This window comes from Danio rerio, chromosome 15, assembly GCF_052040795.2.
Source record: "Danio rerio strain M-AB ecotype USA chromosome 15, GRCz13ab, whole genome shotgun sequence".
In the NCBI taxonomy this organism is placed as follows: domain Eukaryota; kingdom Metazoa; phylum Chordata; class Actinopteri; order Cypriniformes; family Danionidae; genus Danio; species Danio rerio.
The window spans coordinates 40,414,178-40,441,851 of NC_141035.1; the positions used below are offsets into that span (position 1 = coordinate 40,414,178).

The 27,674-nt window shown below is 35.3% G+C and overlaps 2 protein-coding genes across 15 annotated transcripts in view; one reads left to right on the plus strand and one right to left on the minus strand.

Annotated features, from left to right (window-relative positions):
• proser3 (proline and serine rich 3) overlaps nucleotides 1-18,449 on the minus strand; it is a 155,203-nt gene extending 136,754 nt beyond the window's left edge. The window contains exons 1-10 of one of the 12 annotated variants that reach the window (XR_015508374.1): nucleotides 18,416-18,448; nucleotides 18,093-18,183; nucleotides 17,904-18,015; nucleotides 15,457-15,749; nucleotides 13,027-13,181; nucleotides 12,805-12,920; nucleotides 7,114-7,202; nucleotides 5,538-5,671; nucleotides 5,063-5,268; nucleotides 1,001-1,479 (exon numbers count right to left, since the gene is read on the minus strand). Coding sequence is in view for 10 of the 12 variants with exons in the window: in NM_001305583.1 (NP_001292512.1) it covers nucleotides 1,001-1,479; nucleotides 5,063-5,268; nucleotides 5,538-5,671; nucleotides 7,114-7,202; nucleotides 12,805-12,920; nucleotides 13,027-13,181; nucleotides 15,457-15,749; nucleotides 17,904-18,015; nucleotides 18,093-18,103 (1,595 nt within the window). In the remaining 2 variants the exon portion in view is untranslated. 12 annotated transcript variants of the gene reach the window in all.
• A 153-nt stretch (nucleotides 18,450-18,602) lies between these two features.
• On the plus strand, nucleotides 18,603-26,077 carry lin37 (lin-37 DREAM MuvB core complex component). 3 transcript variants are annotated; one of them, NM_001017888.1, is given in 10 exon segments: nucleotides 18,603-18,671; nucleotides 19,567-19,641; nucleotides 19,731-19,797; nucleotides 21,545-21,595; nucleotides 21,729-21,758; nucleotides 22,055-22,140; nucleotides 23,335-23,492; nucleotides 25,265-25,396; nucleotides 25,617-25,690; nucleotides 25,805-26,073. In NM_001017888.1, coding segments are annotated over 9 exon segments (711 nt in total). In that variant the 5' UTR covers nucleotides 18,603-18,671; nucleotides 19,567-19,607; the 3' UTR covers nucleotides 25,884-26,073.
• Nucleotides 26,078-27,674: the final 1,597 nt, after the last annotated feature.

Below are 27,674 nucleotides of genomic sequence, written 5' to 3' on the forward strand. Positions count from 1 at the left end.
ATTTAAATGTCACTTTAAGCTGTATAGAAGTGTCTTAAAATTATCTAGTCAAATATTATTTACTGTCATCATGACAAAGATTAAATAAATCAGTTATTAGAGATGAGTTATTAAAACTGCTATGTTTAAAAATGTGTTGAAAAAATCTTCTCCTTGTAAACAGAAATTGGGGAAAAAAATTAACAGGGGGCTAATAATTCAGCCGGGCTAATAATTCTGACTTCAACTGTATATGTAAGGACCAAGAAAACAGCACTAAATCATTATATTGGACACTACAGGAGTAATGGCTGAAGAATATCAAACTTTGACAATGGAGGACTAAATTATATTTGGAAATATAAACTCCAATACGGGGCAACACGGTGGTTAGCACTGTCACCTTACAGCAATAAGGTCACTGGTTTGAGTTTCTGTGTGGAGTTTGCATGCTCTCACCATGTTGGCGTGGGTTTCCACCGGGTGCTCCGGTTTCCCCCACAGTCCAAAGACATGTGGTACAGGTGAATGGAATAAGCTAAATTGGCCGTAGTGTATGAGTGAGTGAATAAGGGAGTGTATGGGTATTTCCCAGTACTGGGTTGCAGCTAGAAAGGCATCCGCTGTGTAAAACATATGCTGGGTAAGGTGACGGTTCATTCCGATGTGGCAACCCCTGATGAATAAAGGGACTAAGTCGAAGGAAATTGAAGGAATGAATTAAAATAGAAAACTAAGTTAATCTAAACCACAGGTGTCAAACTCAGTTCCAAAAGGGCCGCAGCTCTGCACAGTTTAGTTCCCACCCTAATTAAACACACCTGATCAAACTAATTGAGTCCTTCAGGCTTGTTTGAAACCTACAGGTAAGTGTGTTGAAACAGGGTTGGAACTAAACTGTGCAGGGCTTCGGCCCTCCAGGAATTGAGTTTGACACCCCTGATCTAAACAATGTTCTACAATATAGCTGTTTTTATAGAAAATAAAATAATCTAAACCTTTCAGCAGTAATACAAAGTACCGTTCTGATTTCTTCTTTTGGCTTGAAGGTGCATTCTTCTTCTTCTCTCGTCTCTCATGTTCAGTCTTTCTTTTGCCTGCAGTCTCCTTCTTCTCCTTCAGGTTTGGCCAGTGCTCCTCTGTGCTGTCAGATGTTTGTGGAGATGGAGAAGATGATCTCTGTGGCCTGCGCTGCTCTGCTGTGCTTTCTGGGATGCTGGTTCGTGGTCTGATTTGTTTGCGGTGTTGTTGTTGCTGTGATTGGGAATAAGGAGATTCCAGATTATTTGTGACAGTTCTACTGGAGTGCTGGCGAAGGGCTTTGGGATGGACGTCGAGGTCTGGTTGCTCTCGAATGACATCAGGCTGGAGTCTGGAGATGCTGGGGCTTGAAATAGGGAGAGTAGTTTCAAGGACTGGAGGATCGAGGCTAACGGAGGTGACTGGTGTGAAGGAGAGGTTTGCTGTCTGATGAGGCGAGCTGTTTAATGTGCTTTGCTTCTGAAAGGAAACAAGAACAGTGTATTCATTACAAATCTTAAAGGGTCACGAAACACCAAAACACATTTTTTGAGCTGTTGACAGTCGTATATGTGTCCCACACTGCTAAAAACACTATTAGGACACCTATATTTCACTAAAACGTGTAAATTGGTTGTTTTTGTGTTATTTCAAGCAAATTCGTACTTCCAGTTTGAAACGAATTTTTGAAGCTGCGTCACGGTCATGACATAATAGCGTTGTATTCCGGTGTGTAGACTGGACGTCTGTACCAGAGTGAGTCTTATTATGTCTTACAGTGTGTTGCATTAATGCATGAGTAAGGCTTGGTTCAAACCAATCAGCGCGCTCTATTGTGCAACTTCATTAATATTCATTACTGTCACAGTATTTAGACGACACTCACACCACGTAGTATTGGCAAAACAAGCGTGAAGTGTTGCTTTTATAGTTTGCGGCAGTTAAGTTTTGTTTTCATTTTCTTTCTGTGAGAGCTCAGACGTGTGGATTAACAGTGTACGCAACGCGCGACAACAATAACTTACGTGCCTAAGGAGGATTATTGTTTACCTGAGAGCTGTTCTCATCTGCAAACGCTGAGATCCGGATTCGCTTTTACTCTCCTCTTATTAAAGACGCGGCTCTAGTTGCTGGTGATTGTCCTGTCACTACAGATTTGGTAAGTGAGCGACCAGTGCTCTTTGTTTATTCAGTTTGTTCGTATCGAACAAACTATTGCACAGAGTGTAAACATGTTAGCACTACAACCAAATTTTAACCTTGTGTAGGATTTTTACCGCATTTTGTGACCGGAATAAAACACGCGGCTTTCTGACGCTACCTGCCGTGTGCATCTAAATTTCCGGGAAATGCTGAGTTTTTTTTTTTTTCTCAAATCGCCGTGCGGTATCAAACATTGCATCAAAATACACGCTTAGAGCAGTTCCTCGAATCAAATATTTCATTTGTCGCGAGGGACATGAATGAATTCTCTGAATGAAAGACAGTTAAAGTCCACCATTTAATAATTTGGGAAATAATTCGACTACAGATGCCCATGTAAACACAGTCGCGTACCCAAATAGACACTCCCACACCGTGCCTCTTTTATTCCTCCGACACTCCCCCTAAACAGAGCTGGACACGCCCACTTTTCTGGCTTTTCCCAAAGTAGAGGTGTGAAAACACCCTGCTGAAACGAGGGGGTTTCATAGCCCTTTAACAGAGCAAGCACATCTAAAAAAATCTAAACTAGTGAATAATGGGTTCTCTGCATCTCATTCAGAGAGGACAAACAAAGTTAAAAGCTAATGATTAATAACGTTTTTAGATTTTTTTTCATGTTTTTTATTTACCTTAAGGCAGTTTATCTGATGAAATGTTATAATGGTGCTATTTACATTTTAACAAAGAACTACAATAGCCAAAAGTATTCTTAAACTCTTGTCAGTTGACTTTTGGGTACATAAAAACAAATATATATATAATATATTCTTATATGTTCCTGGATCAACATCATACATCCAAAAATGCATTGTTGATCCTAGCCTTACCCTTAACCAGTGGTCTCAAACTCAATTTCTGAAGGGCCACAGCTCTGCACAGTTTATCTTCAACCATCTCCAACTCACACCTGCTTAATAGTCTCTAATATTCTTGAACAGCTTGATTAGTTGATTAGAGCTGTGGTAGATTAGGGTTGGAGCAAATCTGTGCAGAGCTGCAGCCCTCCAGGAATTGCATTTGAGACCTATGATCTAAACCAGGGGTGCCCAACCCTTTGCCTGGAGATCTACCTTCCTGCAGATTTCAGTTGCAACGCATATCAAGTGCTACTTAATCGGTTCAGGTGTATTTGATTAGGGTTGGAGCTGCACTCATGCTGCGGTCACACTAGAGTTTGAGAATGCGAAATTCTGTTGTGCGGTGCTTTAAAAAGGGGTGGGATTAAACAAGGTAATTACACATTAAAAAAAGCGAGCGATTGGTCTATATTTTAAATTCCTGGTTAGAGAGGTCAAGTTTTGATTTTTCTTCGACTGGTCTCACGCAATCATGTGATGCAATTTTACAGGTCAGAGTTTACCAAGCTTTAACTTTCCAACGCAGCGAACTGCGAAACTTGTCGCACAAGCATGCGTTTCTGGTCTGACACATTCGCATGGTTATGAAAGGAAGTCTATGGGGAGAAAAGTGTAGAGTGAATCGCAGCTTCAGTAGGAAGGTAGATCTTCAGGGCTTTCCTGCCCTTAACCAAACCCCAACCCTAGCTTACCCCTAAAATCAGATGGAAATTATGGGCGAATAAGATCATGGTTTTATTATACCTCTTCCAAAGTCATATTTAAGTAACTTTCCAGGTGCATTTTCAAACTTTTCCAGTACTTTAAAGTGTAAAATTACATGTTTACATACACACATACTTCGTGGCATTATACTAGATACTATTTGTTAGAATGCTCTAGTAATACATACTATAAGAAAAGTGATGTTATGATGAACTTTTTGTCTCTTAAATGTCATTTACTTACATTTTAAATGTGTCACCTTTCATCTTATATGCATATCTATATTACTTTAATGCATTATTCATTAATAAAGTGATAATCTCCAGGAATTTTGTCTTTACCTACGGTTTAAGCAAAACAAAACAAAAAAACTCAGACTCCAGCATTTACATTAAAAAAAAAAAATTATTCATTCATTTTCTTTTTGGCTTAATCCCTTTATTAATACGGGGTCGCCACAGAGGAATGAACCGCCATCTTATCCAGCATTTTTTTAATCAGCGGATGTCCTTCCAGTAACCCATCTCTGGGAAAAATCCACACAAATACATATAATACGGACAATTTAGCTCACCCAATTCACCTGTATTTGGACTGTGGGGGGAAACTGGAGCACATGGAGAAAACCCACACGAACGCAGGGAGAACATGCAAACTCCACACAGAAACGCCAACTGACCCAGCCGATGCTCGAACCAGTGATTTTCTTGCTGTGAGGCGACAGCAATACATACTGCGCCACCTTTTTAAAAAATACTAAAATTATACTTATTATTTAAAAATATTTTATTATATTTTATTTATTATAAACTAATATAATTTAAGCCTTTTTATGGATTTCCAGATTTATAAAGTGCTTAAAAATGATCTTTATTATTTTTTTAAGTAAAAAACTATTTTCTATTTAGTAACATTATGGAAGAAACAAATTACAATTGTATTTTCAAGCAGTTTCAAGCACTTGATCAAAAATCTAAGCAAAATGTAAGCATTTGTAAGGATTTCCAGCACCTGTACACTCCCAGTAATCTGTACAAGCTCCTAACCCTTGTTTTAAACCTTGGCATATCTGACTGATTGTTTTTTATTAGGTACAAATGTATTATGTCTTTAAATAATTTATAATCTTACTGCATAAGTAAGCCAGAACATTGATTTTTTTCAATATGTCGTCTGTGTTATTTATTGTTTGTTTATCCAGAACAAATCTAAAGAGGTTTTCCTGGTAAAATAAAGATTTAAATAAATAAATAAAAACTATTTAATGTTGTTGCATTATTGTGGAATTGGTTCACCTTGTTTGGTCCTGCAGTGTGTGATAGAGGTAAATGGAGAACAGAATTGTGAAAGGGGGCCTCCTGGCACCGCTGTCTAGCCTGTTCCATCTTCCTCCTCAAACGCCACTGAAACAGGATGTCATCTTCACGGCGGACACCAGACCCTTCAGAACCCACTGCTGGAGGAATAGGCATCCCTTCACACAAACCGGCCTCTAAAACCACTAAGACAGAAACAAACACATAATAAACTCTAACACACATTCATTAACCTAATGTAACCACACAACAACACAATAACTGCAATTGTTTTAACCACTTCTTCTTTTCACAGCATTTGTGGTTAGACATTTGGGTGCATGTGAATCTGATAAGGATGTGTTTTTGAATTTGCACACACACAGATGAAAAGGTTAAAATGGCATGTGGCATGTTACAAAATGTGGACTAAATTATATAGATTGTGCTTTTATGTGTAACTTCTGTTACTCACGGTGGTTTGAAGGCATTAAGGTGGACAGGACTGGTCTTCTGAGTGGCTCATCAGTGCTGATGGGTGAGGAGAAATCAGAGCAGCCCAGACCCTCAGAGCTGATAGGCACAGAGACACTGCTGAGAGAATGCTCACTGTAAACACAAGAATAAAACTCATTGAAGTATTCAGAGTTAATGATGCTGAGGTCGACTGTAACTGCAGTTTGGAACTTTCACTTTCATTCACAAACATGTCATGCATGCCCCCCGTGACAAATAAGATATCGGATGCGAGGAACTGCTGGAAGAGTGTAATTTTTAATGGAATTTGATAGCGCACTTTGTATGGGGAAAAAACCTCCTCATTCCATGATGCAGGTGTCTGTGGTCCTTCACTGACTTGGTCGGTGCAGAGAATAGTGTCAAACAGCCGTGTGTATAGACTATCCTGAAGCAAAATGCGGTGAAAATTCTACATGATGGTAATAGTTTGATTGCAGTGCTTACATGTCTGTACTGCACATCAATAATGCCACTAAAATCAGTATACTACACATATCTTAATTTCATTTATGTTTAGTTCTATTATGACTTTAGTCAGATTAAAGTAATCAAAGTTTGCTGTTTACATGGTAAACTCCTAATCAGAGTATTGTCTTAATCGTATTAAAATCTGATTATAGGGTATATGAGCTAGTGTTGTTCCCATACTGATAAACTTTTGGTTTATTGTGAACTTTTTTCTATTTTCTACGGTTCCTTTAACAGCATCGATGTTATAATGTCATTAAAATACATTCAGTTGAAAAAACTTTGGCATTCGTTTAGTTGCTCAAGCTTAAAAAGAGACAAAAAGCCGTTTAATTGCACGCGCCAGTCAGAATTGGCAGGCTAGCGCAGAAGCTCCATTGAATATACTGGGGTAAAATAAATGCTCATTAAATGCAAGACATGGCTGGGGATAATGTAATTTAATGCAGTGCTTCTTGAACAATCTGAGAGCCACCTTATATCGGTTATCACTCAGCTAGTGGAGATTACTGAATTTTAAAGAAAACAGACCATAAATGCGCCGGTTTTTGCATTGGCATACAGTTCGCAAGGAGCGCTTAACCCAGGTTACTGGCAAATTAAAAGTCCCATTAGCATGCTTCAATTACAATTACCAATATTATTTAATTTTATTATAATTTAATAAATGCTTTAAGTTTATGAAAAGTTGTAGATAAAATGTATTACTGTTATTATCACTGCTATTAGTTTTATTCATTTTAATAAAATAATAATTTATGACAGAAATAATTATATATTAAAATATATTTGAAGATAAAAATAGTTTAAAACTTTTTTAGTGGAATTGTACTAATATTTCCCATTATCACACATATTACCAGTATTTTTGATTGTAGCTTTGGTGATGATCATATGACAACCTTTCTTATTATTAGCATCAATGTCCAAAACTCCCCTGTGGACTTTCACACTTGAACATTCAGTCCTGACACTCATGCCGGAAACAGATCACGTTGTTGGTCATTTATCATAGTGAAATGTCATTTCCCCTCATGAGTGAGTGTGTGTTTACAGGGTCTCACCTCCTCTGCAGTAAACGGCTGGCTCGCTCCTGTAGCTGCAGTATCTCTGGTTCTTCTTGGTCACAGTGCGACGATTCACATAATTCACTCTGGAAATAAATGTGTGGTGGAGATCTATCAGTTTACTAGCAATTTTAATAGTATGACCAGTGATAGCGGTCAGTTTTCTGTATGTGCTTTAGGGCTGCACGATATTGGAAAAATCTAATATTGCTATATATTTTTTTGTTTGTGATATATATTGCAATATTTCACCAGATGACTTAATATTGGAAAAAAATTATAATGTTATATCGATTAGGATGATTCTGCAGTGGGAGTGCATCTCCATAAATTCTAATAAACAATCTATACAATTTTTGGGGTCTCCCGACACATTTTCGTTGTCGTCTGTGCTACTTGCCGTGCATTTCTGTATTTGCATATGTTGTGAGTATTTTCATGCACTAGTTTAGTCAGAGATTCATGACTTAATATTTTCTATTTGCATCTCCACAAAATCTAATAAGCAATTTATAAACTTTTTGTGGTTCCCCGACTCATTGTCGTTGAGGTTTGTGCTATTTGCAGTGCATTTCTGTATTTGCATGTGTTGTGAGTATTTTCATGCATAATCTATAAATACAATCAAGAAAAAGATACAATTGAAATAAAGTGTTTTATCATTTCAAGAGTCCAATGATCTTCAAATACAGTAACTGAATGATAAAAATAAATTTAATTCAATAAAATAATCATAGGTATGGTCAAAAAAAGGGTAGAATTTCTTATACCTGAATGTTTTAAAAGTCATTATGCAATTACAGGCATCAAAAACACATGCAAATGATAAACTATCATACAAAGTTAACATTGCATATCCTGTGATGTGACTATTGCGAATGATCACATTGCGATATCGATGCTAAATGATATATTGTGCAACCCTAACATGCATGGCTTTATGACCAGTCTTGACATTTAAGGGCAAGCAGGGATAGTTTTCACCAGTCATGTTAAATCATGCTGAGGACAAGACCACCAGTGAATCTGAGCCAAGGGTTGCATAACAATTTACGAAGACATAATATCTGATGTTTAGCAGACATCGTTTGATATCATGTGGTCTAATTATGTTTGAGAGGTTTTTTTTCTTTTAATGCAAAGCCATTTTCATAAATATAACAACGTAAAAGTTATTCAAAGGAAAGCATTGCAATACTGTCCCCGCTCTTGTCTAAACACTATCACTTTATAATGCTAACACTCTTATCAATTCTCTGTTCTGTCTTAATGTGTATGATTATTAAAACTTACTTTAATCCAGTAATATTAACAATGCCTTTCGAACAATTCATTTATGCTCTTTACAAAAAGCAAGCCAAATTTCACATTCTAATAAACTCTCCTTCTTCATAAATACAATAAAAATTGCAAACTGTTTCAGACTAACTAGGAATGAGCACATTATTGACATATTTTTTGTTCTTTTGTTGCTTTGATAACTTCTAATTCTTTATAATATTTGGTAGTTGCTTTGAATAGAAGTGTCTGTCAATTGATTACATGTAAATTACCAGAGCAACATGCTAGAAATCAGGTCAAGTAAAGTTTAGGTTTCCATTAGCTTGTGATTAGCTCTTTAGTCGATTTGTCTATTACAGGGTATATGCAGGAATGCTAAAGGTAATTTCAATACCTTTTTAAGACTTATTAAAGATCTTCTCAGAATATTTTAAGACCTCATCCCCACTTTAATTAGTATAAAGCCTTTAAGTGAAAAAAAATTTGTCAATAACCACTTGAAGTTAAATAAATCAATGGAGCACAACCATGCAACAAAACTCAGAAAAGCTCGGAAGAAACAAAGCTCGAAAGAATAAACTATGCAGTTGTTAGCCACAGCTTTAGCCACTGTTTAAACTCATCTTTCTCCAACCAAGAGTACGCAAACTTACATTTTCCCTTTTTTCCGTCTGTTTCGCTCTATGGTTTCGCCACATGTGGAGAGCGTCACATCACCTTCCCACATTTGTTCCAATTACGTGATATCACCTTGACGGTGGAGTTTGGCCGGACGCGCCTCTGCCCAAATCAATCGCGTGGATCAAGCATGCCATTGTTAATATTAGAAGGAAAATATATTTATATAGGAATATATACTTTGGACAATGCTTGGACAAAATGTAAGACGTCGTAAAAATGAAATTAAGACTTTTTAATACCTTTTAAAGGGCCTTCATTTTCTCAAAATTTATTTATCAACTTTTAATACTTTTTAAGACCCCGCAGACACCCTGTATTAATTGTTCTTTTAATATTGTTGAATTAAAAATATCTCTTTTTTTTAACATGTTATTTACTCTAAATCTGAATTTTCAGAACCATTACTCCAGTATTTAGTGCCACATGATCTAATTTGCTGATGTAGTGCTAACATTTCTTTTTATTACAGTAGACCACAGTCATATCACCCTGCCGCCCAAGACCGGTTACTCACTGAAGCTGAGCAGGAATGAGCCTGGTCAGTACCTGAATGGGAGATCAACTAGATTGCTGTTGGAAGTGGTGTTAGTGAGGCCAGCAGGGGGCGCACAAGCTGCAGTCTGTGCGAGTCTTAATGCCCCAGTAAAAGTGAAGAGGACACTTTACTGTCAATGGGCGCCATCTTTAGATGAGACAATAAACCGGAGTCTTGACTCTCTGTGGTCATTAAAAACTCAAAGGCACTTCTCATATAGAGTAGGGGTGTAACCCAGGTGTCCCTCCATTAGCCCTTACCAATCATAGCCTAGCAATCATCCCCATCTACTGAATTACCTCCATCACTGTCTCACCACTTCACCTATAGCTTGTGCCTGTGGCTGTGGTCACATCATCCATGTGGATGCTGCACACTGGTGGTGGTGTGGAGAGACCCCCCTCATGATTGAGAAGCGCTTTGGGTGTATGGCCATACACTATAAATGTACTATATCAGTATTGAACACAGTGTTGCTTATTATTTCAGGGGAAACCATGAAATACATTTTTTTTTCAGAATAATTTACTGAAGCCATTTTAATATTACCAATGTCTTTACTGTCATTTTTTGTCAACTCAAATGCATTATACAGGCTCATAGCCTGGGGGGATTTGGGTGGTTCGAAAGACCCACCCTGACTGACAAAGGTCAAGAATTTGTCCCATACATGAGCTCATTTGTCCTATTTTTATTACTATGCCATCATAAATTGTAAAAAATAATCTATCAAAAAAGGCTTTAACACCAAGCAAAAATTGTGTTGGCTGTTGTGTTAGTGGGACTGAGGAAAGTTGAATGTGTGGGCCAGTTTGCTATTGAAATGAATGATATATAAATGGGCTACAGTTTTTAATTTAAAACTTTAACAGATTCCAATTTTTTCTAATGATATAATTGATGTATATATGATGTAAAGGATAATTGATGGAAATCTTTAGGAAATGTTTTGGTACATAAAAAATGTGGTTATGATGAGCATCCAACAAGCTAATGCAGCAAAAATAGTGCTTAAAATGTCACTAAAAGGCAACCTATTTAAACATCATAATTAAATAGAAAAAGAAGCGAATAACTGCAGGAAAAAAGAACCACCTCTGACCAGACTGGCTACGGGCCTGTTATAGCTGAATAAATATTCATACAACCCTCCTCTCCCTCATCATGGAGGATTTTTTTCCAGCTACCACCACTAGATGGCAATAGTCATTCACCTTCCTGCATTATAACATCTTGAAACAGAAAATGTCTACTCTGATTTACTTCTATAGTTCTTTCATCTGCTTAATGAACAATTCAAATGACACTCAAGCTATGGTTGACAGGTCCAAGAGATTATATATCCAAATGACTGCTCAAAACCTGTCCAAAAGGAATGAAAACTAGCCCCATTTCTTTCCCTTGTCCAGTCATGGTCAACTGCTAGATTCCATCAATGAGAAATGTTTACCATATCTTCTCTGATGGTTTGAGATACTACACATATTTGTAGATACAGTGTCTTTCCGCATACATGATGAGCTATAAGATGATTTTACTTTGCTAACCTGCAGCAGTTTACCCACGATCACTACTCCTTGCCTTTATAAAAGAACTAAAAAACCTTTTTGGATGCCATGGATAAAATAAAAACAAAAAAAAAATCCCTTACACTTATTAAATGTATTTATATTATATAACTTGCTATAGCCAATATCTGCTTTATATTGTTTTTTATTTTAGTTTGGAGGATTTTTGTACACTTTACACTTTGTATATTTTTTTAGTTTTTTGTATATTATTTTTCTGGATTAAATATGGCGCTCTTGTGTTGATCCTTCCATGTTTGATACATAATTTGTAAAGCTGAAGGTCATTTTGTTGTATTTAGATTTTGTATTTTTCAATAAAATAAAAAAGTTGCAGAAGTTTTTGGGTTGCCAGGTATATATACCAAAATTAATGCCCTTTATGAAAGCATTCAGTTTTATTTATGTATTTGCAGCAAAATAAATATTTGCTGTGACATGGCATGTTACAAAAGCAGCCCCAAAAGAATGCGGTCCGCAACTTCAAATTCTTTCCTCACCACTGCATTTTCAAAAGAGAACAAACCTGTCAACACTGACTGCCATCTTATGTAAGCCCTACATCACGTGTCAAAACCAGTTCCTAGAAAGCTGCAGCACAGCACAGTTTAGTTCCAAGCCTGCTTCAACACACGAAAGCTGCAGTCACACTGCACTTTTCTCCCCACAGACTTCCATTCATACGCACGAGAATGCATCAGACCGGAAACGCAAGGTCATGCGTAGGCCCACACGGAATCTGCGTTTTCCGCAGAATTCCACAGATTATTGCAGATTTTTAGCCCATCATTTATTCTGTTTATTTAGTTTATTTAATTTATTTAGTTTTTTAACTAATATTAAAAAATAATAATAATATTAATAACTAATAATATTAGTATTATTGATTAATATGAAAATGTTCATTTGATTTATGTACAATACAGTTTGTAAAGTAATATTTTCTGTCTTTTAGTAGAGATATTATATGAGAGACTTGTTTTGTTTACCAAATAAAGTGAATCTAATTAGATTTGCAATTTAAACATTTAATAAAATTTAAAAAGGTATTACTTTTTATTTCACTAAATAAGGTTTTAGTTATGATACTCCCAAAATAATTCAGCAGAAATCTGCAGATTTTTACCAAAATTCTCCGCAGAAATAGCAAAAAATGTCCGCAGATTCCGTCTGGCCCTTTTTTGCAGTCAGGTGCTTTGAAAAGTTTAAGCTTGGTGAACTCTGACCTGTGAAACCGCATCACTTTACTGCGTGAGACCAATCAAGGATCAAAACATGACCTCTCTGGACAGATATTTAAAACATGGACCATTCGCTCGCTATTTTAAATGTCTAATCATCTTCTTTAATCCCACCCGTTTTCGCAGCGCCGTACTACAGAATTTCGCAACATGTGACTGCGGCATTACCGGTAGGTTTCAAACAGAACTGAAGAACTCAATTAGTTTGATCAGCTGTGTTTAAATAGGGTTAGAACTAAACTGTGCAGAGCTGCAGCCCTCCAGGAACTGGATGTGACACCTGTGCCCAACAGCAATATAACAAACTGTAAACTGTTTGCCATTCTCCATAACACATGGTAAAAAAATAACTGATGAGAAATCAGTTTTATGTGAAACCCACCAGCAGGCTGAGGTTGAGCATGTGTCTAGTTGGAGACATTGAATTTTCATCAAACCGAGGCTTCGAAATTGGGCTCTGGCTGATTTCAGGATCATCATTCATGAAGTCAAGTGCTTCTATATACAAAAGACAAAAAAAAAAGTTGTTTATGTATTACTTCACATTATCTACATGCAATCCTTCAATACAAATGAGCTATATTTAATAACTGGGTCTGCACACCTCTGATATGTTTCTCTGAAGATTGTGTTGGTGTTGAACTGGATGGAGGAGATGTGGACATCCACCAAAATGGCTGATCTACTCCTCCATCAGTCGTCTGGTGCTGCCTCTCCTCTCGACTCTGTGGCTTTCCGAAACGAAAGCGTTCAATGTACCTTAAAGAATGCAATTGCAAGATCGATGTCATTGAACAAAATAGCAACAAGTCATTACGGTAAACATTAGCTGCTTCGGAAAGAGTGTCTGAGGATGATGTGTGACCTGAATGCTTACTGAAAGTCCAGCAGCAGATGTAAAAATCTCATCCATTTTCTATGCTATTAAAAGTATCATCTTTTATTTCATCTTTGATGTTGTTTTGACATGATTTTACAGTAAGCCTGTCTATTTGTGAGGTAAATGCTGCATAAGTTGCCCTGTAGAGACAAATAAAGATATGAGACTGAGCAATTTATTAAATGATCATAAAAGCCTCTTATGCTTACCAAGGTTGTATTTGTTTAATCAAAATACAGTAAAAATATATTTTAAAATATATCATAATTTAACAATTTTTTTTAAAGTTTGTTTTAAGTCAAAGCTGAACTGTCAGCAGACTTCAATCTCCAGTTCTTCAGAAATGATGATCTGATTGATTGTTTGTACTGCTTAATATTATTATAATAGATTTTTAAATAGAAGGTTTAGCCTTATAGCATTTATTCTGAACAGAAATAAATCATATAAATAAAAAATAATAAAAAAAGAAATGGGAAGGTCTTTAATTTCATGCATATTACTCTTGTACTGATTTCCCTACACTAGTTATCGATCCAGTGTAGGATTCAGTGCAAAGTGCTGTTATACGTTTTTAAATCCTCCATTGCCTGGCCCCTGAGTATATTTCACAGTTAAAAGGATGAATTACCGGTTTGTAAACATTCAGGATGCACGCACATCTAGGTGGCAGAAAAAAAAAAAATAGGAGTGCTAGCATTTACAGCGAGGGAATGACAGCCCATGCAATACAGAGTTTGTTGTTCTCTTAGAGATAAGTTATATTGATTACATATTATATATATTATTTACATAATGCTTTCAGCATATTATAACAGCTTGTCACCCAGTGATAAGTACAGTTATTCTGCAAAATTAACGTTTAAGTGAGCGGTGTACGTCTGACAGGTAAATTTGCGATAGCACCCTCCCCCACAACACGACTTGTTTGCTATTGCAACCGGCCTTTTTTTTTGCAAACGATATGCACGGTTGAACCCATGTGATGTAATATGTGACATAGGTTGGTAATTTGCCTATTAGTATACATCAGCCAGTGAGATCTCTTTGCTCTAAGAATTGAATTTCTCTAACAAAAATCATCTAACGCTTGAAATGCCGAGGTGATAAAGCTTTTTCAGTAGCAGCTCCAAGACTTTGGAACAATCTCTCCTTCCACTCTCCTTAAGAACATCTCCTACTTTGGAGTCATGTATTTTGTGTTTTCATGTACAGCACTTTGGTACTCATTGTGGTTTGTGGAAAGTGCTCTAGAAATAAAATTGAGTGGAGTTGAGTTAATCAGGGTTTCTGAAGGTTTCATCAAATCAAATTTAAGACTTTTTAAGACCCTTTTAAGACCATTATGAATGAAATTTTAGACTTATACAGGGCTAAACACAAATTATTTTTTTAAATGGGGCAAAAAGAATTGGCAAAAAAATCTAATCTAGTCAACCACATATCTTAATGTGTCTAGTTGATTTTTTCAACATGTTTTTTAAATGACAGCATTGTCAAAATGAAGTTTATTAAAAAGAAAATTAGAAAAATATATTTGTTTGCTTTTTGTCCAGACTAATTGACTATAACTCCTATTCAACCTAATGTTTCTGTTATGTCATGTAAAGGAATATATTGCTGTTATTATCATGAGAAGTTGTGTAAATGTTTTTAGTTTTAGGGAATTTAATTAGGAGAATTTGCTGTAAAATTTTCTAACAGCTGTTGTCAACTGTATATATTTGCAAAAAAAATTATATGAAAAAAATATATAGATGAATTGTTGGAGATTGGATGGGTGTCTTTTAAAATTAAAACCAGTTAAAAAAAAATTAAGACCCCCAACACAGTATTATGTGAATTTAAGACTTTTTAAGCCCTAAAATTGTGTTTTTTAAATTTTTAAGACATTAAAAATTATAAACATTTTAAGACCTCGTGGATACCCTGGTTAATACATTTAATGCATCATTGCTGAATAAAGGTAATGATTTCATTTTTTGTATATTTAAAAACGTCTTAATTTAAAATGTACAGTATTTTATGATATCCTCATCCTGCAAGAATAAACACAGTATTGTTTTCAATTTATTTAAATATCATTTTAGGGTCAGATTATAAAGTTATGTTTAAACGTTATTTTGCCAACAGAGTCCAATGATTTGCTCTTACTTTGCAAGAACTGATGGTTCCTTGGATCCATTTGTCTCTGGTGCAACCATGTTTCTCATGGCTTTTGTTTGAGCTTCAGAGCAGGGAGAAATGTTAGTGTTGTCAGCAGAGCAACTGAGCTCAGTGGAAGGCCAAGACTCAGAGAAGCTCAGCTGGCATTCAGTAGATGAAGGAGGGCAGAGAACCACACTACGTGATCTTTCATGGAAGACCTGGTCCTCCTTTCTTAAAGATGCTGTCTGAGGAGGATCTGGAGGACTTGGTGGTTCAGCGAATCGGACTGGACTCAAGGCCTATAATCGGCAATGCAAAAAGATAACATCACCAAGTGTTAATGTTAATTCATTTTTTAAATCTTATCAACATGAGTTTCAGTTTTCTGCTTTGATGGTGTAAAATATACAGATCACTTGTTAATGCTGTTCAGAAGAAGACTCTTTTAAACAGAAAACTAGTCTACTACAAAATAGGGCAGCACAATATATCGCTTCAGCGTTGATATTGCCATGTTGCAGGATCTGCAATGTCGAGTCCAGATTTTAGTTGACCAGACATTAAAGTTCAAAACATAGTGGAATAATTTCCAACTTCAACCTAGAAGTGAAAGTTTATTACTGCCATTTGTTTTTAAGGCCTGTGACCCTTTAAGAATTCCCAGCAAATTGAAGCCATTTGGGCACAATGAAACACCCATACACACTTGCATTTATACACTCATACACTATGGCCAATTTAGCTTATTCAATTCCCTTTTACCACATGTCTTTGGACTGTGGGGGTAACCAGAGCACCCTGAGGAAACCCACGCGAACATGGGGAGAACATGCAAACTCCACACAGAAATGCCAACTGACTTAGCCGAGACTCGAACCAGTGACCTTCTTGCTGTGAGCCAAAAGTGCTACCCACTGGGCCACTGTGTTGCTGTGAGTTAGTTTTTTTATTTTTATTTAGTTCACACATTTTCAAGTTGTGTAAACAATACACGAACAACCATATACCAAAAAAGAATTCTAATGTTTAATGTAAAACATTTTAATGTTTCGAAGGAGTTGTTGCAAAATGTATTAGTCACAGTTATGGGGCTTTGAAAAATGTTATGGAAAAGCAAATAAACTTTAAAAAAAAAGGTTATGTAGCAAATAAAACTGACAAAATGTTTTTTTTTTCAATTGTGAAATAAATGCCCAATGTGACATATATGTAACATGAAAAATGTATTATAAACGCCCAATGTGACATACATGTAACATTACAGATCTTTCACATGGAGGGGTTGCATTTCCAAAACAACTGCAGAAACATGTTATAAGTGGTTCATTTGGTCTGTATTATATGCCCCATAATTTTTCTATAAGGAGAAATCGGTCCGGGTTCTTATGGGTTAACCATTTGTAGCAGGGCTGCACAATTATCGTTTCAGTATCGATATCGCAACATGTGTGTATGTAATAGTAACATCGCAGGATATGCAATGCTCAGTTGGGATTATAGTTGATCAACACAACAATTGAGAATACATGTGATTTGTGTCATTTGAGTCCTTGCAAAGTATAACCATAACAGAAACTGTATTATTTGCAAGTGTTTTAAAGGCATTCCAAAAGAGTTTAAAGCATTTGGGCACAAAAAGGTACATTTGTAACCTTAATGAAGAATACTTTTACTGAATTAATACAATGAAGACTTTATAGTTTCTGTACCTGAATACTGTTTGACGCTCTGGAAAACCATAAAGTACTATTTATATTCACTTTTTCATTGCATAATTGTAATTATTATGCTTGTAATTTGTTTATTTATTTTTACACGAATTACACCCTCACAAAATCATATAGCTTTTTAATTAATTGGATGTTATTGTTTTACTTTTTACTTGTCCAGGGACTGCAGGTGGAAAATAGCAATCCTGCTACAACCTGGCACAGTGCATCTTTCCTTTTTGAGGTTAATGCAATTTTTGTGCATTGTCCCTGTTAAATAAATAAGTTAATAAATTCATTCATATAAAATCATTGATTCTTTACAAATAGAGCTGTTCAATTTATCTGCTGAAATTGGATTTATATATCATTATATATTGCAGTATTGCAAGTTTTTTTCCAATACTGTGCAGCCTTACTAGAAAATATGAAGTACTTTTATTTTGTAGCAATATATTTAACGTATTGCTGTTAAAATAATAGAACAAAAACGCTAAACAAAGACTAAGAAATAAATATCAGTTGCCTATTTTGGTTGAAACCAGAAACACTTTCCAGTAAACTAATAAGTCACTGACTGATTGAAAAAAGATTGTCTCGAGCACTGTATAGTGAGATACATATAGAGGTTAAAATGCATATACACAAATATGTAGCCAACTATTAAATCTGCAGCCAATGTATGTCCTTAAACATTATCAGAAACATACAAAGTAAAGTACAATGAAAAGCCACGTCTCTCACCAGCCGTTTTTGTTGCTTTGGGATTTTTCTGGATCTAGATGGACTGTAGTGGCTCTTGGACAATGGAGGATCCGGTGGAAACGGATTATGTCTTGTGAAAACGGCTGCACCACTGAGAAAGTGTCAAAGTGTTTTACATTAGCCCGATGTAATCCAGTTTATTCTGACAGGATTTCACACCAAACCTACCTTGATCTCATAGCTTTGATGCAAATCTCTTCTGCTCAATAACAACAAAATGACGCAGGTTGAGAGTCGTCATATTGCAAGACCCATGAATCTAATATAAGTTAGCAGTTTAGTAATTACAGTGTTTGTATGTTGGGTGAGCTTGAACAGTAGTTTAACCGTCGCGTCATTACGTTGCCACGCGATTAAACGGTAATTTAGCCAACTATTAAATAAAATATACGCTATATAAAATGCCAAGACAATACATGTACGAATACAACCACGGCGTTTTTGTAAACTTATCGTATAGTATGATATTTCTCAAATAATTGTTTCCTTACTTTTCGAATCGTGTGACTGCGTTGTATCCTGGGAAATGTAGTCCGTAAACGGTTGTTTACATAGTTGTCGTTTACAGTCGGCCAACCAATAGCGTTTCGTATTTAGTGATCGACAGCACTGAGAGCCAATAAGTGTGTCGCCTTCTCATCGGCTGCAGCCAATGACGAGGCGGGAATCTCGTTGCGCGCGGAAGAGGAATGTCGGATTTGTGACAGAAAGCGGTTCGTCGTCAGTCTCTCAGCTAAGGATTGTAAGGTGAATAGCGTGCTGTTTTGCGTTTATAAAGTACTACTACACAACCAGATGTTATTATTTCGAGTTTAATGTTGTTGTGAATGAATTTCTGAAGTCGACGAGGAGTTTAAAAGGGGTTAACTTGGGGTTTATGTGGTTTTTCAGCTAGCTAACGTCAGCTGTTTATATCATTGTAACATTAGCTGATTAGCAAAATAATACTGTCGTAGTTTTTACTTGTTTTATACTTCCTGTGCTGTTTCCTTCTTCTACTGGTTTCCGAAATGCGATATATGTATAATTTGGTGTGATAAATATAATAAATTGCAATGGCATATTAAATACATATGATACTTTTTAACCTAAACTTAAGATCTAAGTTACATAACCTAGTTTTATTTACATTTTATGGTTAACTCATTTTATTTACATTAGTCAAATGTTTTGATAATTGTGGATATTAGAGTATGTTTAAGTTTATTTTAACCAATTTGCATTCTATTAGTCAGTTTTAACTATGGCATCTGAATGCCATCAAAAAGAAAATATGATTTGATATTAATTTTTTTCGTTTAACATTTTTATTTATATTGGTCATCTAGTAAGTAGCACACCAGTAACATATTGAAGTTGGTTTTATATTTGTTCATTTTAGGACAATGACAACTTGTGACATGATCCAATATTGTTAACCACACTACTTTGTATATTCAGTCTGAAATTGCATGCGAGTTTGACTTCAAATCAATATTAGCGCTGTTTAATAGACTATAAACAATGTTGTACTTTGGTAGTCATTGGCTGCTAATATGATTTCCCTGTTTCGAATTTGAAAACAATGCTTTTCTGAAATTACATTAAGGAGAAACTCTGAATTTGTGAATATAAAACCAAATTAACATCAGTGAAATTGCAGGTAAAGAATACCGGTTGTGTGAGGATCACTTTGGAGGCACGATGTTACACTGTAAAATCAAGACTGAAAAAACAGGTGAGATTGTAAGCAAGGATTTGGTATTACATTTCTATTTGTATCCCTCAAAAATATTATTATCTATAATAAATAATGTTCTTTTGCAGATGCTGGGGCTCGAAACCGGCTTGATGCGGTGTTACAAGGTCTGGTTGAGAGAAGTGACAGTGAGAGGTCAGTGCATTAGTGCAACACCAGACTTTAAAAGCTTCGTACTGTAACTGTGAAGCTACAAATGGACCACGGGCAATTAAAGCACATTATTGATGTTTTCACTTTTGCTGCTGATTGAATAATTTGTCATCATAAAAATTCAAACTGACATTTTTATGATATAATTTTACAGTGGTTTTCTTCCCCTCCCTCCCGCAACATTTGGACAAACTGTTCCTAAAATGCATGCAAAATAAGTGAAATACTAAAAGTGTATTATGTTGTAAATTATTAAAAATGTATTGCTCACAAATGAATAAAACCTAGGTGTTTAAAGTATTAAGGTTTTAAATGACAGTTAATTAGCTTTTTGAGGCTGCGCTCTAATGGTTTATTAGGGTCTTTGAATATGTCATCATCATCAAAAGTTTTTAGTTCTAAATATGCTTAAAGACCATTTTGAGGGATGTAATCAAAAACAATGGTCCAACGTATTTCCTGTTTTGCCTTTTTAATATCTATAGCTTCCCAAATTCCAAAAAGAAAGCCACATATTTATAAATAATGTTATGATAGCTGTTTTAACATAAAGTTATGATTGAATTGCCTCTTGTTACAGTTATGAAATAGTTTGATAACAAGCAGGAAATGTTATGGCAACAGTGTTTCCCAATGACATGACCACTTTGAAATGGTCTATAATTTAATAATATAGTAATATTTAATATTATAATAATTATATATATATATATATATATATATATATATATATATATATATATATATATATATATATATATATATATATATAATATTATAATATTAAATATTACTATATTATATATATAAAATATCATTACATAATTATTACATAATTTAAAGAGAGTCCCACTGAAATATTATATATGCATATATATATATATATATATATATATATATATATATATATATATATATATATATATATATATATATATATATATATATTATTTCAGTGGGACTCTCTTTAAATTATGGTAAAACAAATGTATGATGGGGGTCATCAGTTTGAAGTAGACATACATATTCTAATGTTTGACAGAAATAAGTCTTTTGTTGTTTTTGTGCTGAAAAAGGTTAACAGTAAATATTCTAATACATATTCTTTTTTTGTTTTTGACCCATATATAATATTATTGATTAATGTAGATGCCTAGACACATTATTTGTATTATACACAATATAGGATTATATATTATACATTTTGCATACAGTATACTCATGTTACATGAAATATGCTATATAGTTAATCTCTTAACTGCTTGATTGATTCATTGAAATGTAAACCGTGCTATCACCCTGCTTTAATCTATTTACCCTGGAAGTGGTAATGTGCGGTGAACATAATCACCATATATGACATCTAAAAGATATTGTTTCCACTGCACTTAGATTAATATGTATAGTATTGATTAGTTGCTTTCTTTGTTCACTTATATCTCATGTGTCTAACTAATTGCTATCATTTTACAATTCATATATAATTCAGCTGTCTGAGTCATTGCCACACTGGTGGTCAGAGATGTAGAGATGTCAGGAAGTACTCTCAAAGTTTTCTCTTCTCCGTTTTTAAAGAAAGATCAAATTATCCATCATGAGCAGTAATGCGTTAATTTATTCCCCAAGAGCACCGCAAAGGAATAGGAAATAGTGTAGCTGTAATTAAAGGGAATAAATGGTCTGTACAGATGCCAACTAAAAGCCATTTTATGTTCTCTTTCTTTCTCAGAGAGCAAAATGAAGAGGATTCTGGGAAAATGGTGGCAGATTCTTTGGCCAAGTATGCATATACAGGATTCTGTGTGTGTGTGTGTGTGTGTGTGTGTGTGTTTGCACATGGATTGGTTTATTTATATATTTATTTATTCATTCATTCATTCTTTTCTTTATTTTCCGTTCTTGCTCTTCAACAGAGATTTGTCACCTTCTTCTGCAGGCAAAAGGCAAGCAAAATCTTTCCTGACATTTATTTTGCAGAATACATTAAATAAAACAGCCTCAGCAGCTTCTTCTAACATAATTTGTTATTGTATTGGCAGCAAAATCATGGCTGATATATCTTAAGTATGAGTATGTCGCATACCCTAACTACTCTGCTGTTTGACCCTCTTAAAGCTCTTCAGCATTTAAATGTGTGCTTTATAAATATTTACAATAGCGATACAAACAGAGCATCAAATATTAATTTCCTAATGGATTGGTTGATTTTGCTTCAAGAGCCTCTTTATGCTTCTCACAGACCATCCTCACGATTCCCACAACACAGAAGGAAGAAGCGTAAGGAGATGGACGATAGTCTATCTGAAACTAACCAGCACAAACAAAGTAAGGAGTAGATCGAAAGCAGTTTCATGTGCTCTGCGTACTGTACTCCTCTCATTTCTGGAAATAACACCAGCAAAATTAGGATATTTTGTTTTTACATGGCCATCTAATTTTGCCTTATCTACTACACTCACCGGCCACTTTATTAGGTACACCTGTCAAACCTCTCGTTAACACAGATTTCTAATCAGCCAATCACATGGCAGCAGCTCAGTACACTTAGACATGTAGACATGGTCAAGACGATCTGCTGAAGTTCAAACCGAGCATCAGAATGAGGAAGAAAGATGATTTTAAGAGACTTTGAATGTGGCATGGTTTTTAGTGCCAGACAGACTGGTCTGAGTATTTCAGAAACTGCTGATCTATTGGGATTTTCACGCATAACCATCTCTGGTTTACAGAGAATGGTCTGAATTAGATAAAATATCCAGTGAGTGGCAGTTCTGTGGGTGCAAATGCCTTGTTAATGCCAGAGGTTAGAGGAGAATGGCCAGACTGTTTTGAGCTGATAGAAAAGAAACAGTTACTCAAATAACTACTCATTACAACTGTGGTAATGTAGAAAAGCATCTCTGAACACAAAACACGTCCAACCTTGAGGCAGATGGGCTACAACAGTAGAGGACCACACCAGGTGCCACTCATGTCAGCTTAGAACATGAAGCTGAGGCTACAATTCACACAGGCTCACCAAAACTGGACAATATAAGATTGGAAAAACGTTGCCTGGTCTGATGAGTCTCGATTTCTACTGCTACATTCGGATTGTAGGGTCAGAATTTGGCGTCAACAACCTGAAAGCAACCATGAAAGTACCAACTAGGTACTAGTAAGGTGTGCCTAATAAAGTGGCCAGTGAGTGTAGATGGCAATTAATTTTATTTAAAAATTGTGTTCTTTAAAACTTAGATTGAAAGTAACCAGAAAAGAACGCTACTTACTGTAATGCATTTAAATTTTCTCTACGCATATGTAGCTAATTTAGTATCTTACAGAAAGGTAAATTGTTTTATCTTATAAAAAAATGCTGTTGGCTTTTCATATATATTTGGTCTGTGATATGTTGAGGGAGTATATCTTTTTTAGTATTATTATTATTTTTATATACAAGGGATTTATGTTTTTCAGAATTTTTTTTTTCGGGGGTCATTTCCAGTTTTTCACATGCTCAATGTCTTATCTTTTCTACAGATGCTTATATCATCAAGTTATTTGACCGCAGTGTAGACTTGGCTCAGTTTAGCACCACCACGCCACTGTATCCCATTTGTCGGGCATGGATGAGAAACAACCCTGCAATGCGAGAGAGAACGGCACCCAGCCCTCCTCACAGCTCTGGGGAGGAAGAGGTCATGCCAAATATTCACTTTACAACCATTTTAAATACTTATCCTGTTCAGGTCATTGAACTAATCAATGCAAATGGCTTTGAGTCTGGACCTGTTCACACATGGCTCTTTTGGAGCATTTGTGTTCAAAATCTTGTGCATTTTCTTTCTTAGTTAAGTTTAAGCCTATATGAATATGGCAGTGACACTTGCATCTGCATCAGCTTTTTTGGAGATTGCCTGATCAAGGTGGTCTTAACCTAATTGAAAATCAACTACAGAGTGGTTGAGGGAGAGTTCAGTTTGACCCAATTGACTAACAAATCAACTGGTATTTTGAATCTTCTTATTTTAATGTAGTAAAATTTAATTAAATATGTATAAATTATACACAAAAATTAAATGTATATAATTTATTTAATGTATTATTCATATACATTTAATAACTTTTTTGCCACATTTAGAGCAGGATAGGACAACTGTTTTCCCTTGTGACATGTAAAAAATACATTTTGGTTCACTTTAAGGATTAGTTAGTCATGTAGTTGCAGTGGAAGTCCACCATTCCTTAGAAAAGCAGTGCAGGCAATGAATCTACATCAGGGGTCACCAACCTTTATGAAACTGAGAGCTACTTCTTGGGTACCGATTAATGTGGAGGGCTACCAGTTTGATAAACACTTCTCAAATAACAAATTTGCTCAATTTACTTTTAATTATACTTTATGTTTTTGGTAATAATTAATGATATTCATCCATGTGAAGACACTGATCATGTTAATGATTCTCACAAAAGTTATCAACAATGATTTAACAGGGTACGAAATACCCTGTATTTAATGTATCAATGTGCAACACTTTATTTTTATATATCTTTGCAAATATTTACATTTTTAAATGATTACTTCTATATTAGATGAAGCTTACTGGTAAGTGGCGCTATGGTGAGCTATTTGTAGAACAGGCCTGCGGGCAACACGTGATCCTCACGGGCTACCGTTGGTGACCCCTGATCTACATGTTTAAAAAAAAAGCATTTTTTTTTAAAGTGAGACTTTTTCTTGACTGATGAACGTCTACTTAAGTAATTCTGGCAGCGGAGTTCCTTGTAACAGTTCTCACGATCCAGCAAATACCAAGGGCTTTCAAAAGTGAAATAGTCATTAAAGTGTCCACAATCCATGCATGCTTTTTAGTTAAGCTCATAATTTGTTTAGCAAGAAATTGTCATGTTATTTAATTCTCATAGGGACAAATAACTGTAAAGGTCAAGCCTAAAAGTCCTGATGTAAACACAGTAGAATCAAGTGCCCTTTTATTCTTACTATATTACATTCTAGTGCTCGTTTTACTGTAGACTTCACTATAAAAGCTTGAAGAATAGATTTTATTAAATGATTATTCTTTATAAATCATGTCAGAGTTGTGTTTTACTTGGCACGCATGTTTAGGGTGCGGTTGGCTCATTCTTCGAAGGATTTTCCCTGGAGCATTAGAATAATTAAAATCTCATGTCTTGGCCCTCAGCAGTATGTGTTGTATAACTTTCCAGTAACCTTTTAATTGTAAGGCTATCATCAGAGTTAAATGGTTGCTGTTATTAATGCATCTGCATCCGCCTTTACTTTCCTGTCTGAATTCGTTTATACAATGGAGAGATAAATTCATCTTTTTCTTTGAATATGCCTACAAGGTTTCTATTACCACTGAGGATTGTCCTTGGTCTCACTTGCAGTACGTTATGCCAAAATAAGCATCACAATTGAGGGAAACTTTGATTCTTCAACTTTCAGATGACTGACATGCTGAACGGCAAAGGACAGAACGTCTACAAGCTTCCTCCACCTGTTTCCTGTCCAGTCAGTTCATCTGGCGAAGCTGTAAATCTCAGGATTCCACCAGTAGAGAAAACTGCACAGAATCAGGTGGGCTAGGTGGAAAATGTTCAGGAAGTTCATATCTTTAAAAATCGGCTTTTAGGCAACACCGTTGACAGGGATGATTGATGACAGAAGATAAAGTTCCTGTCAAACAACTTTTCACAAGTTAATAAGAAATGTGATGTGTAAACTTGTTTCAGTTTAGATCTGAAAATGTTTTATCTCTCATGTCATAAGATGATTTACATGTTGTGCATTTTTTTAGTCCATAGACACTGCAGCAGGCACCTCAACACTAATGTTCAATCATATCAAACGCTGGAAGAAAATTAGACAGAAGTATGCTTTTACTTTATCATTCTTTCATTACTCTTAAAATTATGGGGGTTTAGGGGAGGTTGATGTTTACAAATGCATTATATATGTTACTTATGACTTGTTGATACGTTTTAGGTGGAAGGAGGCCTCCAGCAAGAACCAGCTGAGATACAGCGAGAGCATAAAAGTTCTTAAAGAAATGTATGAACGTTAGAGCAACTGTTAAGAGAATTTGGCAAACATTTGCAAGCGGGAAGCTTTCAAGGAGAGTGAATTAGTAACACCAAATTTTTTAATAAGAACCCATCCTAAAATATGTGAGTAATCGATTTTGTAATGTGTTTATCTGTAAACAACAACAAAAGAAAAATTTGGAATTTTAAATAAATTTACAGTACTAAAACCGGATTTAATGTGTTTATTGCTTTAAATCATTTTATGAGTTCTGCCCATTTTTGCTTGCAGTTCTCAGCTTTTCAATATTGATTATCATCAGTATTTGCATGTAAATTAACTTATAATGCATCTTGAATCTGAATGTATCATGTGAAACATAATGAATGAATTTGGTTGAACATACGGGCAACAGTAACCTAGCTAGTTATATCATAACTAAGCCCACACGGAATCTGCGTGCACAGAAATCCGCAGACTTTTAGTTCATCATCGCATTTTTATATTTACTTGTGTAAATGTGTCAATTTAAATTTATTTAGTTTTCAAATTAATTTCAGTAATGTTATTGTCTAATATGGAAATGTTCATTTAATTCATTTACAATACAGTTTGTATATTAATATTTTCTATTTTTAGTAGATATGTTACCAGCAGTGTGTGGAATCCTGCTTTATATGCCTAGGAAATGTATGGGATGCCTGATGGTTTTTGGCAAAGTATGAAATATCAGTTTTTGTAAAGATTTTACATACTTTTCCTAGGCATTCTACAGAATTATCAGGCATTATATAAACTGACTAGTATTATTTAGATCAGGGGTGTACAACTCGGTCCTTGAGGGCCAGTGTCCTGGAGGGTTTAGCTCCTACCCTAATTAAACACACCTGAACCAGCTAATCAAGTTCTTACTAGATATACTAGAAACCTGGCAGGTGTGTTGTAGCAAGTTGGAGCTAAACTCAGCAGGACACCGGGCCTCCAGGACCGAATTTGGACATCCCTAATTTAGGCAAAGAGTCAGAAGCACAACAAAAGCCTTTATTGATTACGAATTTAAAAGTTGAAGGAATATTAAATAAAGTGTAGGGATGGTATATCTTTTAACCCAAAGAATGACCAGTCTGTCAGATGAAGAAGAGCCAGAGTCAATTCAAATAAATAATAAAGTTTACTGAAGATAGTTTGCAGTTTCATCAGCAGAAGCCAGCTTCAACACTTGCACGAGTTCCTAGGCCGCTCTGCTTACAATCATAAATCAATAACAATTATACTCTCACATAACGTCATTAACTGTGTCATACATATAGGTGTTCTAACCTGATTGGTAAAATCAGATAGACTAGGAAAATTTCCACGTGGGGTTCGTGCATACAATTCTGAACAATATCTTAAGCATAAATGTCAGACATCCACTAGACTGTTTAGCGCTGACTTCAGACCTGTGAAACGGATCCACAATCAAATAGAACACACACACTTAAAGAATCATCTGCTTCTTATCCAAGGGTGAGTGTACACTGTCATCTTTATCAAAATTGGTTTGAAACCGGTATCTACATTCAGGCAGTTATAATATCCTTACTACATAAAGTCTATCTTGAATAAAAGTAGAATCACTTTAAAAGAATTAACCGTAAAAACAGCAAAATCACTTTAGACATTTTCAAATAGTATTAACTCATTGAAATAACAATAGAAACAGCTGCTTCCAGTCCTCAGCCCTCAGTTCCACTCAAGGTCTCCGAGACCTCTGATCTAGTTTGGTGGCTCCTGAAAAAGTTATAAAGAGACCGGCAAATGCACTGAACATTCTTATATCAAGCAATGT

Coding starts and splice junctions, on each gene's coding strand:
- lin37 (XM_087282954.1), top strand. CDS start 19,608: ATGTTACACTGTAAAATCAAGACTGAAAAAACAG. Junction 19,798..21,544: donor GAGAGAAGTGACAGTGAGAG/GTCAGTGCATTA, acceptor TTTCTTTCTCAG/AGAGCAAAATGAAGAGGATT. Junction 25,397..25,616: donor AGAAAACTGCACAGAATCAG/GTGGGCTAGGTG, acceptor GCATTTTTTTAG/TCCATAGACACTGCAGCAGG.